Source organism: Homarus americanus, unplaced genomic scaffold (assembly GCF_018991925.1).
Source record: "Homarus americanus isolate GMGI-L3 unplaced genomic scaffold, GMGI_Hamer_2.0 scaffold21930, whole genome shotgun sequence".
Lineage (NCBI taxonomy): Eukaryota > Metazoa > Arthropoda > Malacostraca > Decapoda > Nephropidae > Homarus > Homarus americanus.
The window spans coordinates 1-26932 of record NW_024732309.1 but is presented as its reverse complement, the minus strand read 5'-3'; the positions used below and the strand labels follow the sequence as shown (position 1 = coordinate 26932).

General features: G+C 40.0%; 2 protein-coding genes across 3 annotated transcripts in view; both read left to right on the top strand.

Annotated features, from left to right (window-relative positions):
* The window catches only part of LOC121868458 (calcium-transporting ATPase sarcoplasmic/endoplasmic reticulum type-like), a 31457-nt gene extending 25792 nt beyond the window's left edge, over positions 1–5665 (top strand). For both annotated transcript variants that reach the window (XM_042369103.1, XM_042369101.1), the window contains one exon: positions 1902–5665. In XM_042369103.1, the coding sequence (XP_042225037.1) occupies positions 1902–2102 (201 nt within the window). In that variant the 3' untranslated portion in view covers positions 2103–5665. The remainder of the gene's footprint in view (positions 1–1901) is intronic.
* A 15341-nt stretch (positions 5666–21006) lies between these two features.
* LOC121868457 (transcription factor HES-4-like) lies at positions 21007–24796 on the top strand. Its single transcript, XM_042369100.1, has 3 exons — positions 21007–21265; positions 22877–22972; positions 23142–24796. Exons 1-3 carry the CDS (start codon positions 21215–21217, stop codon positions 24075–24077), a joined length of 1083 nt encoding a protein of 360 aa, XP_042225034.1. The 5' UTR covers positions 21007–21214; the 3' UTR covers positions 24078–24796.
* Positions 24797–26932: the final 2136 nt, after the last annotated feature.

The window sequence follows — 26932 nt, the reverse complement described above, 5'->3', positions numbered from 1 at the left end:
GAAGGTGTATGGATTAAGCCAGTTGAAGGAAGGTGTGTGGATTAAGCCAGTTGAAGGAAGGTGTATGGATTAAGTCAGTTGAAGGAAGGTGTGTGGATTAAGTCAGTTGAAGGAAGGTGTGTGGATTAAGTCAGTTGAAGGAAGGTGTGTGGATTAAGTGTTGAAGGAATGGATTAAGGCCAGTTGAAGGAAGGTGTATGGATTAAGCCAGTTGAAGGAAGGTGTGTGGATTAAGCCAGTTGAAGGAAGGTGTATGGATTAAGTCAGTTGAAGGAATGTGTGTGGATTAAGTCAGTTGAAGGAAGGTGTGTGGATTAAGTCAGTTGAAGGAAGGTGTGTGGATTAAGTCAGTTGAAGGAAGGTGTGTGGATTAAGCCAGTTGAAGGAAGGTGTATGGATTAAGTCAGTTGAAGGAAGGTGTGTGGATTAAGTCAGTTGAAGGAAGGTGTGTGGATTAAGTCAGTTGAAGGAAGGTGTATGGATTAAGTCAGTTGAAGGAAGGTGTACGGTACTTAACGCTCTAATAACTCTCAGTGGAACTTGCTATTTTTCTTGTATATTTTAAAACTTTCTTCATTATTGACCTGTGGACTACCATGTGCTTTCAGTACTGTGCATTCTGGGACAATCACAAAGACCTTTCCCCTCAAAAACTAAAACAAATGTAGACTATTTGAATATATTGAAGGGATTAATAAACACACTTGTAAATTATTATTATTATTATTATTAAACAAAATATAAGAATAAAGTACTGTATTATTACATCTCCAGAAATCACAGGAGTATCTTTAATTACATAAAACATGACATTGTACCACAAAGAACTACTATAAGATGTATACAGTACACATAATTAACTGAGGATAACAGGAATTGTACACAAAATTAAAAGATTTAGTATTAATGCATTATATATAAAAATACCCATCACCACCATTATTCTGGTATCACAGAGGTCAGCAGTCTCTACTAATCTGAGATCTTCTTGGCTACATTTTTCCTTATAATTGAGGAGCTCCGGACCATAACCTGTTAAGAGTCATATATTGCTGAAACGTGCTATGTATTGCATTGTATTCCCCGACCTCTCCTCTGTCCCCTGGGTAAATCATAGAGGGAACATGTACAGTCAGTCAAAGATGCACTGACTCCACCCTGGGTCTCATGCTCGCAATTTTACTTGGCAATACTTGGTGAAGTAAATTTTATGTGAGAATCTTGTGGCAGCTGTGGTTGTAGTTGAGTTGCTAAGTCATTAATATAATTTCTTCATTATTTAAACAAATACACAAACATTTGGAAACTTCTCATGAACCTTAAATAACAATGAATAGTTTATTATTATATAAATTCTACCTTCGGTTTGTTTAATATTTATCCTGTCAGTGATACAGCCAAAAACAGATCCACCAATCACAATCACCTTTACATACAGCCTTACTTCACCAAGTATTGACAGGTAAAATTGCGAGCATGAGACCCAGGGTGGAGTCAGTGCATCTTTGACTGACTGTACGTGTGGGTGAGAGTCCTCCGAAATTACTATTTTCCTCCATTTTCCATTTTAGCACTTAGCAGATTATGGTCCGGAGCTCCTCAATTTAGTCATACAGGATGCAGTGGGTGAGCGGATACAGCATTTGTGTCCTGCCTCAAAGGTAACTGGTTTGATTCAGGGACACCCCAGTCCACTTATTGTAAATAGGTGCCTAACTTTTCAGCTGTTAAAGTGAAGGTTTTGGCCATGTGTACTGCAGGTAATGCTGCTTCTTTGTGTGTTGAAATGTTAAGTCTCAGCATTAAGAGTGCTGTAAGTACACTGTCCCAATGGAAACTTTCTGCACTCTTTTAATAATAATATATTACTGCATTGCTAACACCAATTTTTTTATACACAGGTGGTGTTCCAAGTGCAGCCCCTCTCTGTGGCTCAGTGGATGGCCGTGTTGCATATATCCCTTCCTGTGATTATTTTGGACGAAACATTTAAGTTCGTGTCTCGTAAGTACGCCGACGGAGAGAATCCTCTCTTCTCCTGCCATTGGATTGTGCTAGCCTGGGCTGTCTACATCACATACATCAATTATTACTTTTTTTAACCTCAGTTGTCTAAATAATTAAATCACTAGGATGTACCTATGTTTAACTGGAACATAAATCTGTCAAGAACTACTGAACACGATGTTTGTTCTTTATTGAGAATATCTCTATAAAGTTGGCTAGGATTAGGGTCGTTAGTGATGGGAGACGAGGGAAGTTTTTACAGTGTTGTTGTGTGTGTTGGCACAGTTGTGTTCCCATCTGCCACTGCAAGGTACAAGTTTGAAAGATTAGTGTATGTGAAATGGTTGTTGTTGTAGGCCTATAACTACTACAGTTGTCAGCTGTTGTTATTGTGACTCGTTCGGGCATATGTTGTGTTGAAAATGCTCTTTAAGTGAACCACGTGTGAGGTGTTTACAAGCAAACCTTCTTATATCATAACTAGCATTTTTCATTTTTTTTTAATTGTGGAAAACAGAGATTCCATGTTTAATAACTTTGATAAAGTTGACCAACTCATCACTATCATTACCTCTTGTGACTGTGTATGTAGCACGGCGAGCACAGCTGGAGCATGACATTGCAAAACCATTATATATTATTATTTTTTAACTAATATCCATGTGCAGTGGACTGCATTGTGTTTTAGATGTTTTTACAGGTTTCATATGAACTGTGGTTATCCTGCCACTGATGGGATGTACAGTATCAAGTTAGCACAAGAGACATCATCCATTGTCTAGCAGTGTTGATGTGATGGCAATTAGCTCTTCGAGTAGCAAGCACAAGTAATTTTTTGTAAGACTGTTTCATCGTCAACTTTGTTTATCTAAGAACTCGTTAGCCTTGACGTAACCCTTTTTAAGTCTTCATCCCGAGAGTTTATGGTATTCCTAAATGTGTTTTATTTAATACTGTAGTTGACTGTGTTTGGGTCGGCATGATCTTATACTTACTCGTGTACAGTATTGTGCGTATATGATTTAATGATCTGACGTTAACTGCTGCAGTTCATCTACAAAGCTCTAAAGAAATGTTTACTCATGGTAAAATTAAGTTAAATTTAGGATAAAATTTATCCATTTGTCCGCAGAATGAATACAAAGTCTCATAACTAACTCACCCTGTTTGATAAATTTGATTGATCAGACTGTAGATATTGACACCAATAATCCTTTTAACTTTTCTTTGTTTTTATCTTAATCTATACTACTTAGTTGTTACTATTAAGTCTCCAGGGCTGTGGTATGTCTGCAACATGATAAAATATTGTTATTTTTACAGAAGGTTGGTAATACTTGATACATACTATATTCTATACTAAGATGATTAAGTTCTGTAGATCCACACAAGTAAAATTAATACATACAGTAAACACTGATTCAGAAGTGTGAAAGTAACAAATCGTGAAATTTACCGTTACTGTACGTACATGTTTGTGATTAAGTCGCGCACATTAGAATATTTGAATGTTTGTAAAGACTTGTGGGCAATTTCTAGTCATGTCATGCAACAAGATTGACCATTGAGTTGATACTGTGTTAATTTATTATATATGTAAAGCAAAAAGTAAAGCCTAAATATGAGGTGATGAAATGCTACTCTGTGTAATGACTGTACAACGATAGGTTTATAGAGATGAGTTTTTCTTGGTCTCTTCAGCTTGTTTTCCAGCAGGATGTAAGTGGTATAGGTTGGGTGGCAGGGTGTGGGGTGATGTGGCCTAGGTAGTAGGGTCTGAGTGGTGTGGTGTGGGTGGCAGGGTGTGAGTGGTATGGTGCGGGCAGCAGGGTGTGGATGGCATGATGCGAGTTTAGGGCGGAGTATTAAACAACAAACACACAATAGTTATTACATTACTGTACTCTTCATCTCTGTTCAACATTCAAAAGTCTTGGAGGCTTGTAATCAACTAAAAACATTGTCTCAACATTTCTGCAGCTGTTTGATGAGGCACTTAAAGGATATGCCATGGAAATATCATGAAAAAATTAAGGTAAAAGAGTCACAAATTGGAGATAATACTAATATACTTAATAGGATTTATTTTCTACTTTATTGTACTACTAATGAACACTAAACTCTCACTAGTTCGATGTTGTCAAGGCTCTCTGTCCATCTCATTAGTGTAGCCTGAAATATAGAATTACCCCACCATACAGAAATTACCTCACAGTTCCGTAGTGAAATAATGTACTGTATATATAAACTGTTACCATAGAGTCATTCCTTTTTAATGCAGTAGATGCATTCTGAAAGGTTAACATGTTCAGTGAAATTTTTAACAAACAGCTGTTTCCTGTTTAGGTACAAGTACTGTACAGCACTATGGTAGGGATGTGTGCAGGTTGAGGGTGAAGAGTAATGTGTAACACTGTACAGTATTATTATTCCTTGTTACTCGCGAGGGGAAGGTTCCAGAAACCCTCACACGCAACTGGCAAAATTAGTGGATACCATTTTCGGTCTTCACAAACCTACCCTATATACATTATTTGAATGACTTATTTTCAATCTGTGCCTAGATAAGCACTTTAATACATGATAATCATTATAGTAAGACAAATGAAGTAATAAACAAATAATAATAATTATAGTTGAATACAGTAGAGTATGTGGAGGGGGCAGCAACCTGTCTAAATATTTTTACTTTTTAAAATGCCGATATGTAAGAAAGTCAAATCGCTTATACATTATTCAACCAGAACCTTCTAGATATGTAGAGATGCTTATAGAAATTATTTCTCTACAAATTGCCCCACATTATGCAGAATGAGTGTCATAAGACCTGGCAGCACTTGGCCAAGCACACCTTGTACAGTACCAAGAAACGGGTGAAATTAAAGAACATGAGTATTGTAAAGGAATGACTGAGGAAGAGAACATGCCCACAACCTCTCAATAAATGGCTCTACCACAATCAGTCTTTTTATATACAGTATTCTTACATACTTATTGTTTTACTGTCATAAGAATGGGTATAGTATGGTGGTGGTGGATAGCTTGTGTGGGGTGGACCATGGTCAGTGAAATGGACATTATGCAAACACATTCAATTGTATTTTATATTGTACTTCTTACATAATTGTATATATTTCATGTTATTTTTATAGCTATTTAAGTGTTTCTATGTGAAAAACTAACTTTGGGAGACATGGTTGAGAGAATAACACAAAATTGTTTGAGGACAACAGATCTCAACGAAGACTGGGTGTGACTTTGGATGTGCGAACTCTACATATCTGTTTAGTGTATATCTTACATCTACAGTTTTGAATATCAACAAGAAATATTGATTTAGAACCAAAATATTGAATTGTGAATATCAAATTAGTGAGAGTTTGGTGTAATTCATAAAGATTTCTTCTCTACCTAATTGCCATGTACAGTACAGTACTTCATATGAGTTTTCATCTACCTTGTACTAAACCATTTTTTTTCCATCCATTTTTATTGTACTAAATAACTTTTCCACATATGTGTACTATGCTTAGTATGAATTATTTCAAACTTCGGGGTACTATACTTAGATGGGTTCTTTACTCCCATAGTTTTTACGATATTTATTGTGAAAACTTTTCTACAGCATATTGGTCGTCCTTTATCTGTTCATGTGATGCAATTTATTTTTATTTTTTCCATTACATTAAGATAATTGCTGTAGGAAGGTTCACTGCTGGAGGTGAGAGTCGACATAATCATTCTTGTCACACATTACCAGGTGTAGAGTACTGTTGGAACTTCAAGTAAGGGATTATACTTACAAGACTAGATTTTGTATTCTGTAGTGTATTAGTGAGTGAGGAGAATGCATACCTTGATGAACACAATTATTCATGTAGGTAGCCTCATATTGGTACAAAGGGGATATTAATTTGATCATAGGAAACAGGCAGTTTGGCACTGTGGAGCATTGGCATTTTCTGTACTGATCGTAAGGCTTTCCTATCCTTACATCACTTTAGAGGGTAGATCCCTGAGAGAGGTTTGAGTAGACTTGATCATTGAATCTGAAACTTACTTCATGTCTGTGGATTGAACAGACTGTTGCTACCCTGATAGATATTACACAATGGTGAGTGAATCATAGACACTGCAAGTTTTATAATAAGGAATTGCTTTTCTTTGTGCACTTAGTTTCTAAAATTGACAAAGTCCTTAAGACGTGGCGATGTAAACAATTCTATGTTAATAAGGCACAGATAAAAGAATTGGAGGTGGTGTCATTCTAGGCCACAATATATATACTGGGTGGGAGTGATCAAGAAATAATGGTGCATTTTGTCCCCTCTTACTGACCCATGTGAAAGCATCTCAACAAAAACTTTCATTTACTCAAAACTGTAGAGTTAGAAATTTGACTGTAGATCTATACAGTATATGTACAGACCATTGTCAACACTGCTATTAACTATCAATCTCCGACTGTTTCTATTGATGGTTGTTAATGTTCTTGGGATCACTTGAGTGTTGTGAAGAACGAGACATTCTTTAAGATGTTAAAAACAAGATTATCCAAACTAAATCCTCACTATAGTATATGTATTTTGGGGTTTAAAGCTTCTTGGAGATGCCATTGCAAAACTTTCAGATGGGTCACAGAGTTAGTTTTCAGAAAAGTTTACATTCTGTATGTTGATGTTATGAGACCTACAGTATTTCTGTTCTTGGACTCACAGATAGATATATGGGAGTTCTACCTTGTGAATTTAGTGGGAAATAAAGTAATATGCTTTTCATTGTTGATAACAAGATGAAGGGCTTGGCTTCACCAAGGATTTAATTTTTTATTTAATTATTAATGTTGAGAGGCACCCATATGTTGACCTCTTGCAACACTGACTAAGTTATCACATAGTATCTCTGGGATTTCTTGACACAGGCTTTAGATCCAGGCCTCGGGGGTTTTGGGTAGTAGGACAATTATTAATATATATGTTTAGAGATTTACTTCTGATTATTATGGAAACATTTTACCGACAATAAAGGTGAAGAGGAGCCAAATTACCTTATAAATAATGTGTTTGTTATGGTATTATGCTTTATTTCCCACCAGATCATCTCCATTTTCCCAAGTTGTTGTTCATATCTATTAAAACCTAATTTATAGGAGTAATTAAAGACATTCTGGTTGGTTAGATTGTAAAATATAAAATGTGTTTTGTAGTTGAACTTGTTTTTTTTTTATTCTGTAAAATGACTTTGCAGTCATAATGAGGCTACATTTACTGTAGCTTTGGCATTTATTCAGGTATCCACTTCAGTCATGCATTAAGACCCGTCACTTCCAGCAAGGATACTCAGTGCCGGATTAACTATGAGGCACTGGCCTCAGGCCCCCTGACTCTAAGGGGCCCCCAAATCCAAACATTCTCGAAGTTGAAGCATATAAAACATGAACTTCGTTCGACGATGTCCTAGCAACGTCTCAATTTTCTGTCTCTTATGAACATTGAATGTGTTATTTTGCACAATCTTAATATTGATGAAATCATTGATAAATTTGGGGGTGTTATGTTCTTGCTATATATATATATATATACCTTGAGGGTAGGGGGCCCTGTGCCTCAGACCCCTATAAGCTTAATCCGGCCCTGAGGATACTCCAGTCATTATATATTAGGTCGATGGACAGACTGTGACACCATTACAGTACTACTGTAAATAGGATTACTTATGAAATTTTTTGCCCTAGTGTTCATCTTAATTATAGGCCAGTGTGTAAATGAAGTGCAAGGTATTTGGATTATATTTCAGTAAGTCATTAGTGATAGTGCAAACTTTGCTTGGTAATTAACATTCCTAAAGCATTCCTCAGATTATGATGGTTGTTGTTTTACAACACCTTGTTACATCATATTCTGCTGACCTGACCCTGTTTAACTTTATATATATATATATATATATATATATATATATATATATATATATATATATATATATATATATATATATATATATATATATATATATATATATATATATATATATATATATATATATATTATTGCTGGTGTGAAGATTTAACTCGTACAGTAGTATGAGTGGGGAATGGTTCTGTAACAGTAATATATAACTAAGTGTTGGCTTACTCTTTAATGTATATGTATGGTAAGAACTCTCTATAACAAAATACTTAGGGCTGAAGTGAGTACTGTACTTTATATTAAGAAGCAACCACGTACGGTGGTATAAAGAGTCGCATTAAAATCAGGGACACCGCAACTGAAAACAGAAGATAAAAGTTAAGAATATTAAAAAAAAATATGAAACAAAAACAGCATTCTGTACTTCACTGTAAAGAATGTACTGTTATGCTATCATCTGTGATATTCAGTGTGAAGGATCTGCATATTATATGATGTTTAACTAAGGGCTGTATGCTACACAGTGTATTTTGTGGTATATATTGTACAGACACTCAAAAAACTATCTAATTGAGGGGTTGATGAATTTCAGAATGAACACTGTTACTCCTGTTGTCTCGGTAGGGTTGTCAAAATCCTTCGTCCATTGTGTCGTATTTTTTCAACACAGTTTTGTGGAGATAGTGTTTTGGGTGACTGTACTTCAACCTTTAATGCACTGTCTTTGTTACTTTGGATGAAGTCACCATTTAGTTCAACTTATTAACTCTGTAATGAACTTTGATGTGTTATATTACAGTAAAATATCTGTCAACTAATAATTTAGGGTTTTTGAGGCTTTCATAAAATGGATAATTATGTAAAGTGGATACTATCATAAGCATGTGTCCATGGAGAGCATGTACTAAACTATAGTGCAGTACTTGTGTCAGTTTGGTTTTGTTATTAGTTCTGCAAATACTGTACCTGTACACTAACATAACTTCACTATTCTGGGACACATTCAGTGTTATTAAGTCTACGAGAATCTTTCAATGCGTCATTCTCCTACAGTTAATATGTAACTTGTACTCCACATCTCACATGAAGACAAGTAGATGCATCACTCACACCACCACACACACAGTCACTGTGGCAGTTTCCTAATTGTGCATTTTCTCCTCCTTTACTCTAGTGTATTATGTAGAAGATTAAAAAATAACCTTAAATATTTTATTAAGGATGGTCAAATCTTGACATAAAATATACTACTGTATTTCACAATACAGTATATATTTTTAGTTGACAGTTACTTTACTATCCTTTAATCTTAATGATAAAGCAAGATATATGGTACAGAGATGTTTGTGTGAAGTTTGTTATAGTGAGGATTTACTATACAGTATATTTATAGATACAGTACTGTATACTGTACATCGAGGCAGGTTCTTGCAACTCATGCTAATGTTGACAAAGACAATGAATTTATCCTTTATATGTGAGTTCACTGTCTGTTGTTACTGGTTTGTGCTGCAACATTCTCCCAAATCATTTAACTTATGAATATGATGTTTGTGGCAGTAATAGCAGCCCGGTGAGAAGGTAAAGAAACAGGCGACTCCATAATGATGTAACCAACCCTTCTAGGATGGAGATAGCATGGTGACATCATGTTTGCATCTCACATACAGAGGTAAAGGTTTGGTCTACCAAGGAAAGTATTGCTGTATGTAATTCTGTGAAAGTACTTCAGAGAGGGTTTGTGGTTGGAACCAGATTTTGTCAATTGCAGTAAAAAAGTTCCCATTTAAAGACATTCAGTGTACTCTGTGTCCATTCCATTCTTTTCTTTGTAAACTGTGATGACATGTGTTTTGTTACATAATAAAGTATTGTTAAGAATGTTTCTTTTATTAAAATTTTGACCATTATAGAGTAATGTACACAGTTTGCCACACACTGTACCTTGATCACTGACACATCTGTATATACACGATGCTGTATCATGAAATATTGAACCCCTCACACATACTCAGGACTAGGTAAGGTTTAAAAGGTTTGTTTGGTGTTCTTTTTAGTATTTTACCCCACTTTTTCCCTCTACTTCAAAGCCCTGCCACTTTGAACTAATATTGTTGGCAATGGGGGTAATATTGGTTAAAATACAAGGAAAATATAAATTTGCAATGGAAATGTACTAGAATAAAGCTTTTCTTTCTCCCTATATAAATAAAAAATTAAAATCCAAGTTCTACCTAAAACGATGAATAATAATTTCTATAGCCGAGTTTAGTTTATTTAATAATCCTGAATTAACTACGTGATAATTATTCTGTACATACAATAGTTAATAACAATAAATTAGTTTTAGTATTATTATTATTATTATTTATTTTTATTGGTTTTTAATACTATGGTAACACATTTAAACTCGTTCAAAGTCATTTAATATAATTCAAGTCATTTAAGGCCCTCTTTCAAACATGCATGAAACTGTTTGTTTATTTCCAATTTCTCTTGTGAATAAAAAAAGTTGGTTGATCCTCCTGTTCTTATACGGCAGTTCCACAATACCTACTCCATTTTTTTTTTAATTATTTTTTTTTTTACGGGATTAGCCCACCAGGGCACAGGTCACTGCTTCTGTCGAGGGAAGTGTCGGTATTTGTGTTTACATGACTCTAGTTGGCAAGAGCGGTACTGCTCTATCACCAGCGCCCCAAATCTCTTCATTGATGTGCTCGGTGGTGAACAGGTGGGAGCCGAGGTACTGAAAGTGGGTAACATTAGAGAGGGTAGGACCGTTAAACTGGATGGATGGTGGAGGTGTGTCTGAACCAGGGGCAGGCTGAACGAGAACCTGAGTCTTATGTACATTCAACTCAATGCTGAAGTGTGCATACTATGCGTAGGTGTTCAGGTTCTCCTGTAGGTCGCATTCAGTGTGAGCGACAAGGGTGAGTTCATCTGCATACTGAAGTTAAGTAATGGAAGTTGCCGACACCTTTGTTCCTGCCTGGAGTCGTCATACGTTGAAAAGACCCTTCATCCAGTACTTGAGTCCAGCCGGCCGGCTAAATTGGCACTGGCACGAGTAAGGAAGGCAGCCAAGAAAATGGAAGAGAGAGTTGGTGCCAGTACACACCTTTGTTTAACCCCTGTTTGGATGGGGAAGAACTCTGACTGGGTGCCGTTGTGCAGGACACTGCCGTTCATGCCATCGAGGAGTTACTTCACAACGGTTGAGGGTCCACCAGAGGGCTTCCCTGTTGACCGAGTCGAAGGCCTTGGTTAGGTCGATGAAAGCTATGTACAGGTCACGACGCTGTTGGCTGCGCTTTTCCTGTATCTGACGGGCAGCAAAGATCATGTCAGTGGTGCCACGAGATGGTCTAAAGCCACATTGAGTACACCCTTCTTTCCTCACACAGCCAAACCGTGGAATGCTCTGCCTTCTGTGTTTGTTTCCATACTCATACAATCTGTCTCACTTCAAAAAGCTGGTTTCCAGGCATCTTCGTGGTGTAGATTAATATAATATTTTTCTCTTCTATTTTTAATTTCTCTTTACTCTTATTTTTTTTCCCCCCAAAGCCCCGTTATGGGTAGATGACCTGTGCCTGGGTGGGCTAGTCCCCGTCATACAAAACAAAACATGGAACACCCAAGTTGTTTAATAAGTGTAACTTGTCGTCTCCTAGTAAGTTTACCTTCAGTCTGTACCTGTATAACACATTAGTTCAACATTGAAGTGAATCACAAGTGTATAAGGATAATGTTTTAGTTATATACTTTTATCACGTTGCTTTGGTGGTGTGTTGATAGTTCTGCCTGGTGACCGTCTTCGAAATATGACGATTTAATATAGTTGTGTTCCATTAGGCATTTTCTTTTTGTTTTATTCAGTTAGTAAACTGGGTTTAACAAAATAAGAAAATTCTCAGAGTTTCTTCACAATTAACTGACACTTTGAGTACTGAGCGGAGACAGAGTTTAAAGTGGTGTTTCAAATGTTCATGACCAGGGGTGATATTTGTTCGTTACAATGAACTCAGTCATATGGGATAATAGTCTTTATAAGTAAAATAGTAAACAAAAAAAATATTTGTATATAATATTTTCAGTTGGAAAAAACCCGGATAATTGCATGGTTTCTACTTTTACTTTTATCCTCTCTTCACCACTTATGAGCCTCTTGGGCGATCTGTCTCGTCTGTTACTCACTGCTGGCAAGTACTGAACATGAACTAACTCCTAAATGTATCTGGCAGGTTGTTCTATGATCAGCGAATCAGGTATTTTGTAAATTCAGGGAGAGAGATAGGAAGTCTTCTTACAGTAAAATGAGACAAGTTCATTCAGTCCCATGAAGCTCTGACACTTGCTTTGTTGATGTGTTTATATGTCACAGTGAAGTGTTATAAAGTATCAGTGAAGTGTTACAGTGAAGTGTTAAAAAGTGTCAGTGAAGTGTTATATAGTGTCACAGTGAAGTGTTATAACATGTCATAGTGAAGTGTTTATGGCGTCTCGGTCGTATCTTAGAAAAAGAAGCCGTTGCCATTTACATTTTTAAGGCTCATGGTATTCTGCCAGCTTGCGTTAAGTGTGTAAAGTGTCGGTCCAGACTTTGGTTTTATACTTAAAGACGGAACTCGCCAAGACAAAGAATTCTCACTGTGGCATTGCGTTTAAGGGCACTCGGTTGGACAAAGTACCTACAAATGCTATCACTTTATCCTCCAGCAACTGATAATTAAGGTAAGGTTAGGTTAGGTTTGGTTTTGGTGTAATACTAGAGCAGACTGCTAACACCAGGAGTTGTTTGATATTATTCATTTTCCACAAATGTTCTTTGCATCATACTAAGTATAAAAATCAATAGGACATCTATTTATTTTAATTATAAGTATTTTTTTTTTTAGTTTTTCTCTATGATCATAAATAACCTGTAGTGGGCAGAATATGAAGGATAACGGAAATTGTGGGGTAAAACACGGTGAAAAACTGATCATATGACACTAAATTGATGCCTGTACGTGCTCTGTATGTGCAAAAAATACTGTAATTATTTATCGTCAATATTCCTTCGAAAAATCTCTCATTAACAGTGTGTGTTGTTGTCTGCTCGTGTTTTGTTAACGTGCAACAACCGGAATGTAAAATTACACCATGCCGCTTCAAGAAAGGTGATTTCACTAGTACCAGATATCAAAGTTAGTCCATTTTATTTAATATGACATGGAGTCCTGGGGGCTCTGCCACCCGGCAAGGAAGTTAGGTAGTGTTAGGTAGGTTTCTTTGGTTGGTTCAGTCAGGTCAAGGATTCTAAAACTAGAGAAGGAAAGCCCACTCAATGTTAAGTTTTTAATCCTCAGTAGGTTATTGACATCCAACCTTGGATATCTTGGGATAATTTCTCAAAGCAACACATTGATTTTTTGCAGTAAAATATAATTATTTGCCTACTTAAGGAATATACTCCTGTCGGTTCTTCAGTAAGAGAGATGGTGGAAGCTGCTGCACAGCTTTACACCAGTTTTACACCACGAAGGTCTTTTCGGTTTCATGTGTTCAGAAGTTCGAGGTACACTGGCATAGCCTGTTGTACCCTTCCTGGACGACAGGTCACTACACCAACACACACAGTGGAACTCTCAACGGAGCAGTGTGATTCGAACGAATTCTCATCAAAAGGAGAGATGGGAAGGATATTGATATGAATATCCTGCTGACGAGAGAAGAAAGCTGTAGTGATAGGAGTATTCAGTCGGATATCAGAATACAACAGAGAAATTGGTTTCGAATGAACACCATAAGAAGTAGGCGAACAGAGCTCATATATCAAGAGTTCAATGTATTCATTCCTTGAAGTTTTTCGTATAATACTCTAGCTATATACACAGTATATATGTGTGTGTGTGTTTCACCGAGGTGGTGTTGTTATTTGCCGCTGATGAGAGTGACCAGAAGCTCCACCAAGCCAACATGAATAGGAGAGACGAGAAGTTGGTGCTCAGAGGTCACATTACCACTCCGTGATAATGGTCTCTCCTTACGGGGTATGGCACATGAAGTTGGCCTGTCCCCCACAACTGTGATGAGGTGGATAAGGAGATGGTTGGAGAGCGGTAACCTTAACGACTTAGGTACTGTAAGTTATAACTGTCTCGGCAAAGGAGCGGACCATAGCAGCATTGATGAATGAAGGATAGAGAATGAGAGACCTGCATCATATTCAAGGTTTAGGTAAAGATTCGGAAAGCTCGAGCACGGAACTTCATATTAATATTTATATAGGTTGATGGAGGAATCCTAACCTAAGTTTATTAACAGCTAAATTCAGCATCACTATGGGTAAGGCTATATTTTGATATTTTTGAAGTTGGTGATCTATCGGAAATAATAATCACTGCTGTAACCTTCTTTTCATACTGAAAATATTGTGTAGATTCTGTAGTAGAGTTATGGAAGCTGGATTATAATTTCTAACCATGTTTATATTTGAAATGTAAATTTACAGTTTCGGTAACCTAGAGTGTCAAAATCATTTTGAATATGGGTGTGTTTTATTGTGTTATATTAGGGAGAGCAGGAGCCCCTCGGAGGACCACCCCGGCAGATGACGCTGCAGTTATTGCGGCGGCCGAGGCAACCCCCTAACCAACGAGGTGGCCATACAAGACAGCCTGCATACATAGGCGATTGTTGCTATTAATCGTTTTCGTCGTACTGCTGGCGTTAATCATACTTAAGGCGATTGTTGCCATTAAAGACATCATGTTTCGGACACCTTGCTTGCAGGCGGCTACTGACTCTCGGCAATGGCAACAACACATACTATGCCTGATAGACTGGGAATGAGCGTGAAGAAGTGATTAAAGTTAAAATACCAAACGTCACAAAACACGGCCAGCAAGGGAATGAATGGGTCATTCAACACAGAAAGCGCCTAGTTACGTTACAGTATCATTTGATATATAAGACATTCAGCTACATTAAAACAGGACACTGATATTAAAAGAAAGTTCAACTTGTCAAATTCACTTAATGTGGTGTGTGGCACAGTGTGTACCTGATAGATAAGGAAGGCGCATTAAGAGGCAAGCTCTCATACATCAGTTATATACCCCATGATGCCACAACAAGAACTGGTGTACATATTCATTTAACTCAGTTGCAGTACACATTGGGCTATGGGAATCAGTGTCATGGGTCAGATCAATTTCTTAAGGTTAACACTTACAATCTAATCAGTGATTGAGTTTGACATAACTACTGATACTGGCAGTTACGTTTCATGGTGAGTCGGCCTTAGGGGGAACAAGGGGCTTTCATTCCCAGTCATTATATTCAGGGCAGTTAGTAGTTGACAGGTCTCTCTCAGATGATTAATGACTTTCTTAAATATAAAACTGATAATAATTTCAATACTCTATAGTCATCTGATTCCCTGATGACTGTGAATCAAAGCAATATGACTTCAGTTGCACCAGGAGAAATCTCTTAACGTTTCACCAGGCAGAGACAGGATCCTCACCTCTATTGCAAACTCTAACACTTGACTTGACAATTTCATTAAAAGTAAATACAGTTGAAGCTTTCACCATCACTCACAATGAACCTTGAATGTCTCGACTGTAAGCAGGTATATATATCTTACAGTAACACTTAGGCATCCATTTGTAATTTTAAATATACAAACACAGGTGTCTCAGTAAGGCGACTCAAGAAAGAACTTACAGCTACATGTTTTATGGGCTGTTGAGTGTAACATGAATCATCTGGTTTTACATTAACTAACATGTATGACTGTGGTCAGTACACTATATTTTTGTTTTGTTTTTGAGAAATGATTTATGAAAAAATATACCATTTACATAATTATTAGGTTAGGTCTTTTCGGTTTCATGTACCGGATCCCCCATAATGTAAAAATATGTTTCTGTATATAGATTTTCATGATTCCGAAAATATATCCTAACCTAACCTTATAAATAATGTGTTTCAAAAATATTTAAAACGATATATATACATTTTTGGGATCAACAGGAAAATCTACAATGAATAACCTATTTTGGGCACAGTACAGTCTCAACTAAAGATACACTGACCCCACCCTGGGTTTCCTAATCGCAATTTTACCCGGCAATACTTGGTAAAGGAAGGCTGTATGTAAAGGTGATTGTGATTGGTGGATCTGTTTATGGCTGTATCACTGATAGGGTAAATATTAAGCAAACCAAAGGGAGGTAAACGAGTTCGCCCGTAGGAGTGGACCATCCTTCTCTAGTATTATCCTTAGCCAGGAGGTTCTTTTAGGCCCCGTATATTGTATTACTGTCATCAGAAGAACAGCTGTGGAAAAAATTAATTAAATCGAGCAACTCGTTCTGGTGTTAGCGAGCTGCTCCAAGATTACGGTAGGAATTGGCGATGGACGGACGTTTAGGTGGACGCGTGTTAATTAATTAAAAGTGCCAACAAAAGGAAACGGTACTTAACTTGTAATTGCTGTGACCAATTTCAATTTGCCGTTTTTCTCGACCCAGGGAAGGCGTTGTCTTCAAGAGATACATTAACTTGTGAGAAAATTGATAGTTTTCTTGCGAGACTCGTGGTTAATATTACATAACAATGGGTTCACATAGAGTATATTAAAGCCTTATTCCGGACAGGACTGTGAAGAGTAGAGGAACATACGAGTATTGGCATCAGTTGTTTTAGTGAAAATGTCGTTTCAGGCTTCACCTACCATAAAGGCGACGTGAGCACAAGACCACTACCTCTGTTCCTATTAAAACGCAATAGACAAGTGTACCAATTGAAGGTTAGGGAGAGAGTTGCCATTTGATTAATGTTTGGAGGGGCAGAATCTTTTCAGACATTTTTTTGTGCAATGCTTAGATGTTTATTTAATGAGGCATGTTAAATATATACAGTTTTCCTTCATAGACATAATTTAATCATCTTCCTACACCGAATAAATATTTTTACTTTAGAACAACACATACGCGAGACCCTTTCAATATATAACGTGGTGTAAGTGGCGGAATTCTCCTTAACCTTTACCAATATTTTTATAGAAGTAAAGCGAGACGGAAGGTTTATCTGATTGTTGTTTTTTTTTTCCCAGGTAGGTGAAAGTTAACAGCTCCTGGGGGGACCGTAGCACACCACAACACATCACACTTCAGGTATGTCTTAAAGTCAGTTTTATATAATAGTTATTGTTTTTGTACTCGCTCCGGAGTCTTGCGTCTCTGCTGAGTGAGTCGCCGTTACCTCCCGCGTTGATGGTCGGGATCACGTTTGCTGTATAACATAAGAACATAAGAATGGAGGAAACTGCAGCAAGCCTATTGGCCCATACTGGGCAGTCCCGTTTACACCCAACCCCTATTGATCATATGAGCATCCAACCTATGTTTGAAGCTATTCAGCGTATTCGAGTTAATGATGATATTTGGTAACTTGTTCCACTCATCCACTACTCTATTTCCAAACCAGTGTTTACCTATTTCACGCCTAAATCTAAATTTGTCTAATTTAAAACCATTGTTACGAGTTCGCTCCTGGTTGGATAGTTTGAGTACCTTTGTAATGTCCCCTTTGTTTAGCCCTGCCTTCCACTTATACACCTCTATCAGGTCACCCCTCGCTCTACGTCTCTCGAGGGAGTGCAAATTAAGATGCTTTAACCTGTCTCTATACTCAAGGTTCCTAATGCCCAGGATTAGTCTTGTCATTCTCCTCTGAATTCTTTCCAAGGATTCTATATCCATTCTGTAATACGGTGACCAGAACTGAACTGCGTAATCCAGGTGTGGTCTCACAAGAGCAAAATACAGTTTTAGGATGACCTCGCTAGTCTTGTAACTAACACTCCTTTGTATGAACCCAAGTACTTTATTAGCCTTGTTACGAGCAAAAACACATTGTTTACTTGGCTTAAGGTTCCTACTTATCATTACTCCTAAATCTCTCTCGCAGTCGGATTTCTCTATGGCATCGTTGTTCATCTGGTATCACTCGGTAAATTTTCTTGATCCAGTGATGTTCTATAACGGTAGATGGTGACTTGTGTATATCATTATCTCAAACAGTTTCCGGAACTTTGAATTCCCTTACGCCATTATTACTTGGTCTTTTAAGTCACCTTTCATTGCAGCATCTTGCATCCTCTTATAGAACTGACAAGTCTAATGTTTCTTGCCATTACCAAAACTCTATTCCAGATTGAATCAGAATACGTAAAATATATTTCTCAGTGCACTTCTCGCCATAGAGGATTGAATCTGGATCCAATCAGATCTTGGTGATCCTTGATGAAACGAGGAGGACGTCTCTTAGTTATCTGGTTCTTCCTTTAAGTCATCCCCTCAGTTTGTTATGGTTCTTCCTCTCTCATGAGCTGGTAGTTATTTGAAGAAAACACAATATTCCTTGTTGAATGTTAAATTTTGCTTTTCAGATAAAATATTTCGTGGTAAAATAAGGTGCTCCTTGACAGGCTCTTCAGTTTTCAGGGCCACATTCGAAGAAAACTTAAAGTGAGTTATTTTAGTGGAATTTGGAAGCACATAGCTGCATCCTCTTGAATATGTCGTTTTTATTGTCCGCCTATGAGAAGAAAAAAAACCTTACTGGGTGAAAAATTCTGGTTATGGCTCCTGGGATCTTTACATTAAATTAGTTTCTGGGTAATTAAAGTGTAAATAAGTTTTTGGATAGTCGCTGTGCAGTTGAAGGAGTATTTTCCCATCTTTGTATTGGGGGTGGTGGGGGTTACGTTTAATAATTCCCAAATTTCTGATTGTTCTCTCCTGCTGCCCCGCACTTGTTGCATCTCCTCCATAGTAAATGATCTCTCTCACAATGCCTAGATCTTTCTCCTTATCGACAGTATCCAGGGAAGTGTTGTAAGCAGTATAGTTGTGATTAGGGTTACTGTATCCTTGCATTTCGTAATGTTAAGGAACACTTGGTGTATTGTCCGGAAACTTGATAATATGACTTATATAACACATCCACATCCTTGGTCCACGTATTGAAGAGTTGAATATAGAATAGTCCTAAATATAGTAGAGAACTAAATATTGGTATCTGTATGGGTGGTAATGTATGGTCCCGTGTGCATTCCTTGTTAAAAGTGATCCAAGGTCAAGAATAACTTTTTAGGTCTATAAATAAAAGAACGTAGATAATCGGCTCGTATTTTCTGGTTATGAAATCACGGTGGCGTCATTTTTTATGTCATCCAATTTTAGGCAAAATTCCTATACAGCGATGTAATGTATGTTGTAACCTCAGAGGGAAATAAACTCCCAAAATTTGTTTTATATGTAAATTAAACAAGATCGTAAATTTTAAATGGTGTTTAAGGCATTTCAGGGTTAATTTACACTACTTGGAAATATCTGATACTGGTCTCAGCTTATCGAATATATTACAGCCATCGATATATTCTTTTCGTTTTTACATTGCAAGAACCTAGAAACATTATATCATCCACGCGTAATACAGTACACTCATCCACCTGTAGTAGTGATAGTATGAGTTATTAGTATGTGTGTGTGTGTGTGTGTGTGTGTGTGTGTGTGTGTGTTAGACGTGTCGAGGTGATGTGGATGTTGACATGACTACGGATAAAAGTGATAATGAAGTGCTATAGGGAATATATGTAAAGGCATTGTCCTGAAATTATTGTTTGGGTTTTTTCCTATAAATGTTGTGTTTTCCATCGACTTGTCTAATTTAACTCTCTCTCTCTCTCTCTCTCTCTCTCTCTCTCTCTCTCTCTCTCAGACACAAATGAACCTGTTAACCTATTTTGGTCTTGTGTTTTGTTAGACTATTTTAATAATGTATCAAATAGATGGTTAGTTAATAGCCAGTTAGTAGATGGAAGAGTGAGAGACAGATGGAAGAGTGAGAGACAGGTGGAAGAGTGAGAGACAGGTGGAAGGTGGGGACAGGTGGAAGAGTGAGAGACAGGTGGAGAGAGTGAGAGAGACAGGTGGAAGAGAGTGAAAGACAGATTGGAAGGTGAAGACGGGTGGAAGGTGAGAGACAGGTGGAAGAGTGAGAGACAGGTGGAAGAGTGAGAGGGCAGGTGGAAGAGTGAGAGACAGGTGGAGGGTGAGACAGGTGGAGGTGAGACAGGTGGAAGTGAGAGACAGGTGGAAGAGTGAGGGACAGGTGGAAGAGTGAGGAGACGGGTGGGAGAACAGGGAAGACAGGTGGAAGAGTGAGGGACAGGTGGAAGAGTGAGAGAGACAGGTGGAAGGGTGAGAGACAGGTGGAAAGGTGAGGACAGGGTGAAAGAGTGAGAGACAGGTGGAGAGTGAGAGGCAGGTGGAAGAGTGAGACAGGTGGAAGAGTGAAAGACAGGTGGAAGAGTGAGAGACAGGTGGAAGAGTGAGGGACAGGTGGAAGAGTGAAAGACAGGTGGAAGAGTGAGAGACAGGTGGAACGGTGAGACAGGTGGAAGAGTGAGGGACAGGTGGAAGGGTGAGACAGGTGGAAGAGTGAGAGACAGGTGGAAGAGTGAGAGACAGGTGGAAGAGTGAGGGACAGGTGGAAGATAGAAGAAAGAGACAGAAATAAAGGAGACGGGTGAGAGTGAGGGGAGATGGCTGACGGGAACTCAACAGAATCTTATAAATTGATATCTGAGGAGCCACGTGGAGGAGCCCCGCCCCCCCTCCTACCTGACACGTGGGTGATGGCCCCGCCTACCTCACCCGCTACCCAATCAAGGAACTCTTCACGTGTTCTTAGATTTTTCGTGGCTGTGATTGGTCGGTGTGATAATGACGTTTAACGATAGCGCGCGTAAGAGGCGTGGTTGTGTACTATGACGTCATTATCACACCCCCTACTAGTGATAACGAGATATAATTTACAACGAGTAAAAATAAGGAAATATTGAATTATTATCGTCATATCAGTATCAAACGATGTATCTGTTTTACAATCATTTGTTAAAACTGTTTTTACGAATTAAACTGATGGTAAAATAGGTAATATAACGTGACTAGAGCTATCTGGTAACACTGCTGGAGTGCGCCTTGGGTGAATATCGTGTGCGAGTATCAGTTGACGTCTCGTGGCCACGTGTGCCGGACGTGCAGACCAGACCGTGCCGGACGTGCAGACCAGACCGTGCCGGACGTGCAGACCAGACCGAGACACGCGACTGGCGCTGCAGACGTGTGCCTCGATTACACCCATGGACTAGTGCCTTAATTTAAACAAGAATTATTTTACGCGAGACAGACATTAACCTGAGGAAGGTATTAAGAGACAGTGGAGTGATAATGTGTACGTCAAGCAACTCCAGCATGGCAGACACCCACAAGACCAGACGAGTAGGTACCTTATGTGTAGTGGACTGACACATGTTTTAATTACCGTAAACATTATACAGTAAAGTGTTATATTGTTGTAAATAAATTGAATACATTTAATTATTCACTCAAACAACCACTGTTCTTACTGTGTGTTGTAAATTAAACTAGCATTTTAGTGAATACAGAGTAATGTGTAATTTAGAGGTTGTGTGCGGATATGTAGGCCTATAATGTACCCCTTCACAGTACAGGGGTGTGTGTGTATGTGTGTGTATATGTATGTTTGTGTATATGTAAGTATGTATTCATTTCGTTTAGTTTTATCAAGTAAAATATATGCAAGTATAGGTTAAGGGAATAACGTCACTAAATCACAAGCTAATCATTAGAACTGGACCTGAAGATTAGACACCCTAGAGAGTTTGGTTAAGTTAGGTTAGCTTAGCGTTAGGTTGGTTAAGCCTTAGATGGGGTGTCTAACATGCAGATGATCTTTGGAATTGAGAGGTGTTGTTTGCAGGTAATCTCATGCCTCTCCCTCTCTCCCTCCCTCTCCCTCCCTCCCTCTCACTCCCTCACTCTCCATTAGTTGTGACACTGACGGGCTATGTTCATGTAACTTGACCTAAGAGACATAATAGATGGAGCAAAGTTAACGAGTAAGTTAAAGAGAGGAAGAATAATGAATGAAACAGGTGGTGTGACGCGTGCTGGCAGGTGTTCGGTATGTTACGCTGGGAGGGGAGGTGGACCATTCAAGTGTGTCAGTCTGTGTATACTGATCCATACTAGTCTGTCCCGTTTACACCCAACCCCTATTGCTCATATATCCACCCAACCTGTGTTTGAAGCTATCCAGCGTATTAGAGTTAATGATGATGTTTGGTAATTTGTTCCACTCATCCACTACTCTGTTTCCTAACCTAACTTAATTCCAGCCTAAATCTAAAAATGTCTAATAAAAAAGAACCATTGCTACGAGTTCGCTCCTGGTTGGATAGTTTAATTAGTTAAATCACCTTTATGTAAACCCTATATTTGATTTATACACTTCGTTCATAAGTCAGGGGCGGGGGGTCATCATCTGTACCACCGTTGCATGAGTCTTAAACTTCCCTCAAAATATATTATATACTGTATGAAAGTTTCTATCAACGGTTGAAAGAAAGCTTGGGATTACTTCAGCTTTATTTCACCTTAATACCATAACACAACGTAGGGGGTTGGGTTTGGTTGGGTTAGGTTAGGTTGGGTTTGGTTAGGTTGGGTTTGGTTTGGTTGGGTTAGGTTAGGTTTGGTTAGGTTAGGTTTGGTTAGGTTTAATATCGAGTTGAAATACGCTGGGGTGCTAATCTTCAGGTGATCCAAGATGGGCGTCTGTTTTATCATTAGTTATAAAAATTTTTGGACTGACAAGTTTTTCATGTTCGAGGGTTTGGTAGTGTGTGTGTGTGTGTGTGTGTGTGTAACTCTGTACCTCAGGGGTATACATGTTTAGGCTTCACAGTTTATAGACTTCAGTAATCACTCTCGTGTCTATTGACCTGTACATGAGGCTAAAGTACACACATGAAGGTCTTTCTAAGCATTTTACTGACCGTGTGTGTGTGTGTGTGTGTGTCCCTTCAGAGCAACAAGCCGTTGATGGAACGGCGTAGAAGGGAGAGGATCAACCACTGCCTCAACGAGCTGAAGAACCTCGTCCTTACCGCCCAGAGGAAAGACGTGAGTCACCATCCGTGTCTTTAGTTGACTGTAGTTGTCACCAACAATGAATAATAAATGTAGAAATTCCACTACAATGAATGTAATATTTTCATCACACTTAACGACGAAGGTAATAGTACACCACTTGGGCCATTACGTTTGTTAATGTATTATATCTCACCCACAGCCGACGCGGTACAGCAAACTGGAGAAGGCAGACATTCTGGAGATGACTGTGAGGCACGTGCAGGCTCTCCACCGTCAGGATACCTCTACCTCCCGCCACCAGAGTACGGACTCCACCGCCAAGTATCGTGCAGGCTTCACCCAGTGTGCCGCTGAGGTCAGCAGGTTCCTCGCCGGCCTCAATGGTCTGCCTCCTGACCTCCATGCCCGCGTCCTCTCACACCTTAGTTCCACCACCACACCAGAACCCGCCAACATAAAGTCTGAAGCAGAGATGGACGAAGTTCCAGTATCAAAAGGTTCACCACAGCAGCAGGAGGCGCCCCAGGGGTCGTTGACGGGGGTGCCATTAGTACAGGCGCGCCTCCCATCGGGACAACTGGCGCTGGTATTACCATCCTGGACCGCCATTTCTTCCGGAAACAGTTCCCCGACCAACGCCGCGTCCCCGGAAGCAGCAGGTGCACCCTCCTCCCCTGAGTCAGCCCGGGGCAGCCCACAGGCAGCACCTGACGCACCAGAAGACCTCGCTAGCCCTGAAACTTGCACCAGTAGTGATCATTTAGTTTCCTCTCATTTGGAATCTTCGTTTGGACACTCCAGCTCTCCCGAGGCCACGGTAGGTCACCAGCCCGCCCCCCAGGTTGTCCCACTTGACCTGGCTACTCCCCACCGCCGTACTGCACCACAGACAGTGTCCAGACAACGATCCTTCACCGTGTCTGTAAGCTTGACACGCTCACCCCCAACACTTAAACCCAAGGCTGCTGTCCTGCCCAGGCCGGTCGTCACCCCAGCAGTTCAGCGACCAACACAGTGCGTCCTTCCGGCCCCGGCAGCGCCCAGTCAATGTCACGGACTCCGAGAGGGTCGCCACGCCCCCTACCCCGTCCACCGCCACCACCATCACCAGCACCCTCACTGGCGCCCCTGGTGAAGCTGGACTCAGTGGCCAGTTGTTAACAGATTCTATATTTATATATTGAGTAAATTGTGTAAATATTGTGAGACGTGGAAATGAAAATGTTATCTTCCATACCTGTCATGAGTGCCTTGTAATCCTGTACCTGAACCTTGGGCATTCGTGTATGCCTGTCTTACAACACCGAGTACAGCATTGTTTGTATCTCTTCATTCTCTGTCATAAATGGTAGTTTTTTCTTCAGAATCTTTGGACATCTTAAAGTACTACACTGTACTGTTCATAAAATTTCATGTTCCTAATTCCGATGGTGCTGTGATGTGTATAGTGAATACTTGTGTCTGAGAGATTTATATCAGCCACTACTGATGTAACGTGTGCTGACGCGGCTACTACAGGAGGCACACCCAGAGCAGTACCGTCCCCTGGCTTACATTTTCAGTTTGCTTATATATCACAACACTGAAGGACGCAACACTGCCTGGGGCTACTGGTGAGCCATCTAGTAACATGTTGACTGTGTGAGCAGATGATGCCTCCCACAGAAGGACTCAGTCTCCCTCCTGCTGCTGCTGACGGCGTTTCTCTCCTCCTCTCCTAAATATACTAATCTCTTCACCAATTTCAACCCCAGAAAAAGACAGTTATGTATTCCATTATGTTATTGAGACTAGTACAAATATGAGTATAAATACATGTGTAAGTATATTTCCTAATAAATATATTGTCAACTGTGTATTGGTATTATTCTTCAACCCAACCATACACACACACACCCCCCTCCACACACACACCCCTCCACACACACACACACACACACACCCCTCCACACACGAACACCCCACACACCCCACACACGAACACCCCACACACCCCACACACGAACACCCCACACACCCCACACACGAACACCCCTCCCAACACATGGATTCTCAAAGGTTTCTATTATGTCAGAAAACTTCGCTGTCTCACTCTGACGAAGATACATAGTACCGGGTGTAGATGACTTGGTAATTATTCTGATAATATACAGTGATTAGATGTGTTTTTTCAGCCCTGGTCAGGTTAGGTTAAGGTTAGGAAAAATATAATTCCACATATCTGAGAATCGCGATACAGATGCTCGCCTCGTGATGCTCGTCTCATGATGCTCGCCTCATGATGCCCGCCTCATGATGCTCGCCTCATGATGCCCGCCTCATGATGCTCGCCTCATGATGCCCGCCTCATGATGCTCGCCTCATGATGCTCGCCTCATGATGCCCGCCTCATGATGCCCGCCTCATGATGCCCGCCTCATGATGCTCGCCTCGTGATGCCCGTCTCATGATGCTCGCCTCATGATGCCCGCCTCATGATGCCCGCCTCATGATGCTCGCCTCATGATGCCCGCCTCATGATGCTCGCCTCATGATGCCCGCATCATGATGCCCGCCTCATGATGCTCGCCTCATGATGCCCGCCTCGTGATGCCCGCCTCATGATGCTCGCCTCATGATGCCTCGCCTCATGATGCTCGCCTCATGATGCCCGCCTCATTATGCTCGCCTCATTATGCTCGCCTCATGATGCCCGCCTCATGATGCCCGCCTCATGATGCTCGCCTCGTGATGCCCGCCTCATGATGCTCGCCTCATGATGATCGCCTCATGATGATCGCCTCATGATGCCCGCCTCATGATGCCCGCCTCATGATGCCCGCCTCATGATGCTCGCCTCATGATGCTCGCCTCATGATGCCCGCCTCATGATGCTCGCCTCATGATGCTCGCCTCGTGATGCTCGCCTCGTGATGCTCGCCTCATGATGCCCGCCTCATGATGCCCGCCTCATGTACCTTCTAGTAAACTCATCATTCGTCGAGCATCCCAGTGACCTTGAACCATCCCCCGGGAGATGTGGAAAACATCATACGTTATTTTAAAAGGAAATTTGTTATGAGTTTACTGGGCCGAGGAACAGGAAATATTCAATTACATAAGTGAGATCATCCCCAGCAGGCGACTGTCACCTCTATGACCACTGCAAGTAAGGCTTACATTAGCGGGGTCGGGTTCAGAGTAGCGGCGTTGGGTTCGGAGTAGCGGGGTCGGTGAGGCTGAGAGAGGCGGGGATTATAACTGGTGATTATACAAGGACGGTGACTGGTGATCATATAACAGGAAAGGAACTGTCAAGTGACTGTTCTATTAAAATACCTACAGTTACGTTTGACTGTTGGAGACTGACACACACACACACACACACATTCTAGCTATCTTTGTTATCGTCTCGTGTCTCTTAATTCTCTCACCATGTATTGTGTTCTGTCGTCCACTCCCTTCCCACTCCTTCCCACTCCCTTCCCACTCCTTCCCACTTCCTTCCTCCTCCCTCCCTCCTCCCGGCCACCTGACCATACCAGCCTCCACACCTCTCGCCCGCTCTCTCCATCTCCCCCCTCCTCTTCCCCCCTCCACTTCCCCCCTCCTCTTCCCCCCTCCTCTTCCCCCTCCTCCCCTCTCCCTCTTCCTTCCTCCCCCCTCCTCTTCCCCTCCATTCTTTCTCTCTCTCTCTCTCATTCACTAATATCTGATAAATTCTTGAGATAAAATGAACAATATTTATCAAGGTAGCAGCCCTGGAATTGGAGTTAGGTTTAGGTTAGCTTAGGTTTAGGTTAGGTTTAGGTTAGGTTTAGGTTTAGGTTAGGTTTAGGTTAGGTTTAGGTTTAGGTTAGGTTTAGGTTAGGTTTAGGTTAGGTTAGGTTTAGGTTAGGTTTAGGTTAGGTTAGTCGTGTCAATAGTGTTGTTTACAAGGTATCTGTTTATTATGGGTAAAATAACTGTTTTTATTATTTTTCTCCCTTCCTTTACCTCTCCCTTCTCTTT

Coding starts and splice junctions, on each gene's coding strand:
- LOC121868457 (XM_042369100.1), top strand. CDS start 21,215: ATGTGTACGTCAAGCAACTCCAGCATGGCAGACACCCACAAGACCAGA. Junction 21,266..22,876: donor ACACCCACAAGACCAGACGA/GTAGGTACCTTA, acceptor GTGTCCCTTCAG/AGCAACAAGCCGTTGATGGA. Junction 22,973..23,141: donor TTACCGCCCAGAGGAAAGAC/GTGAGTCACCAT, acceptor TCTCACCCACAG/CCGACGCGGTACAGCAAACT.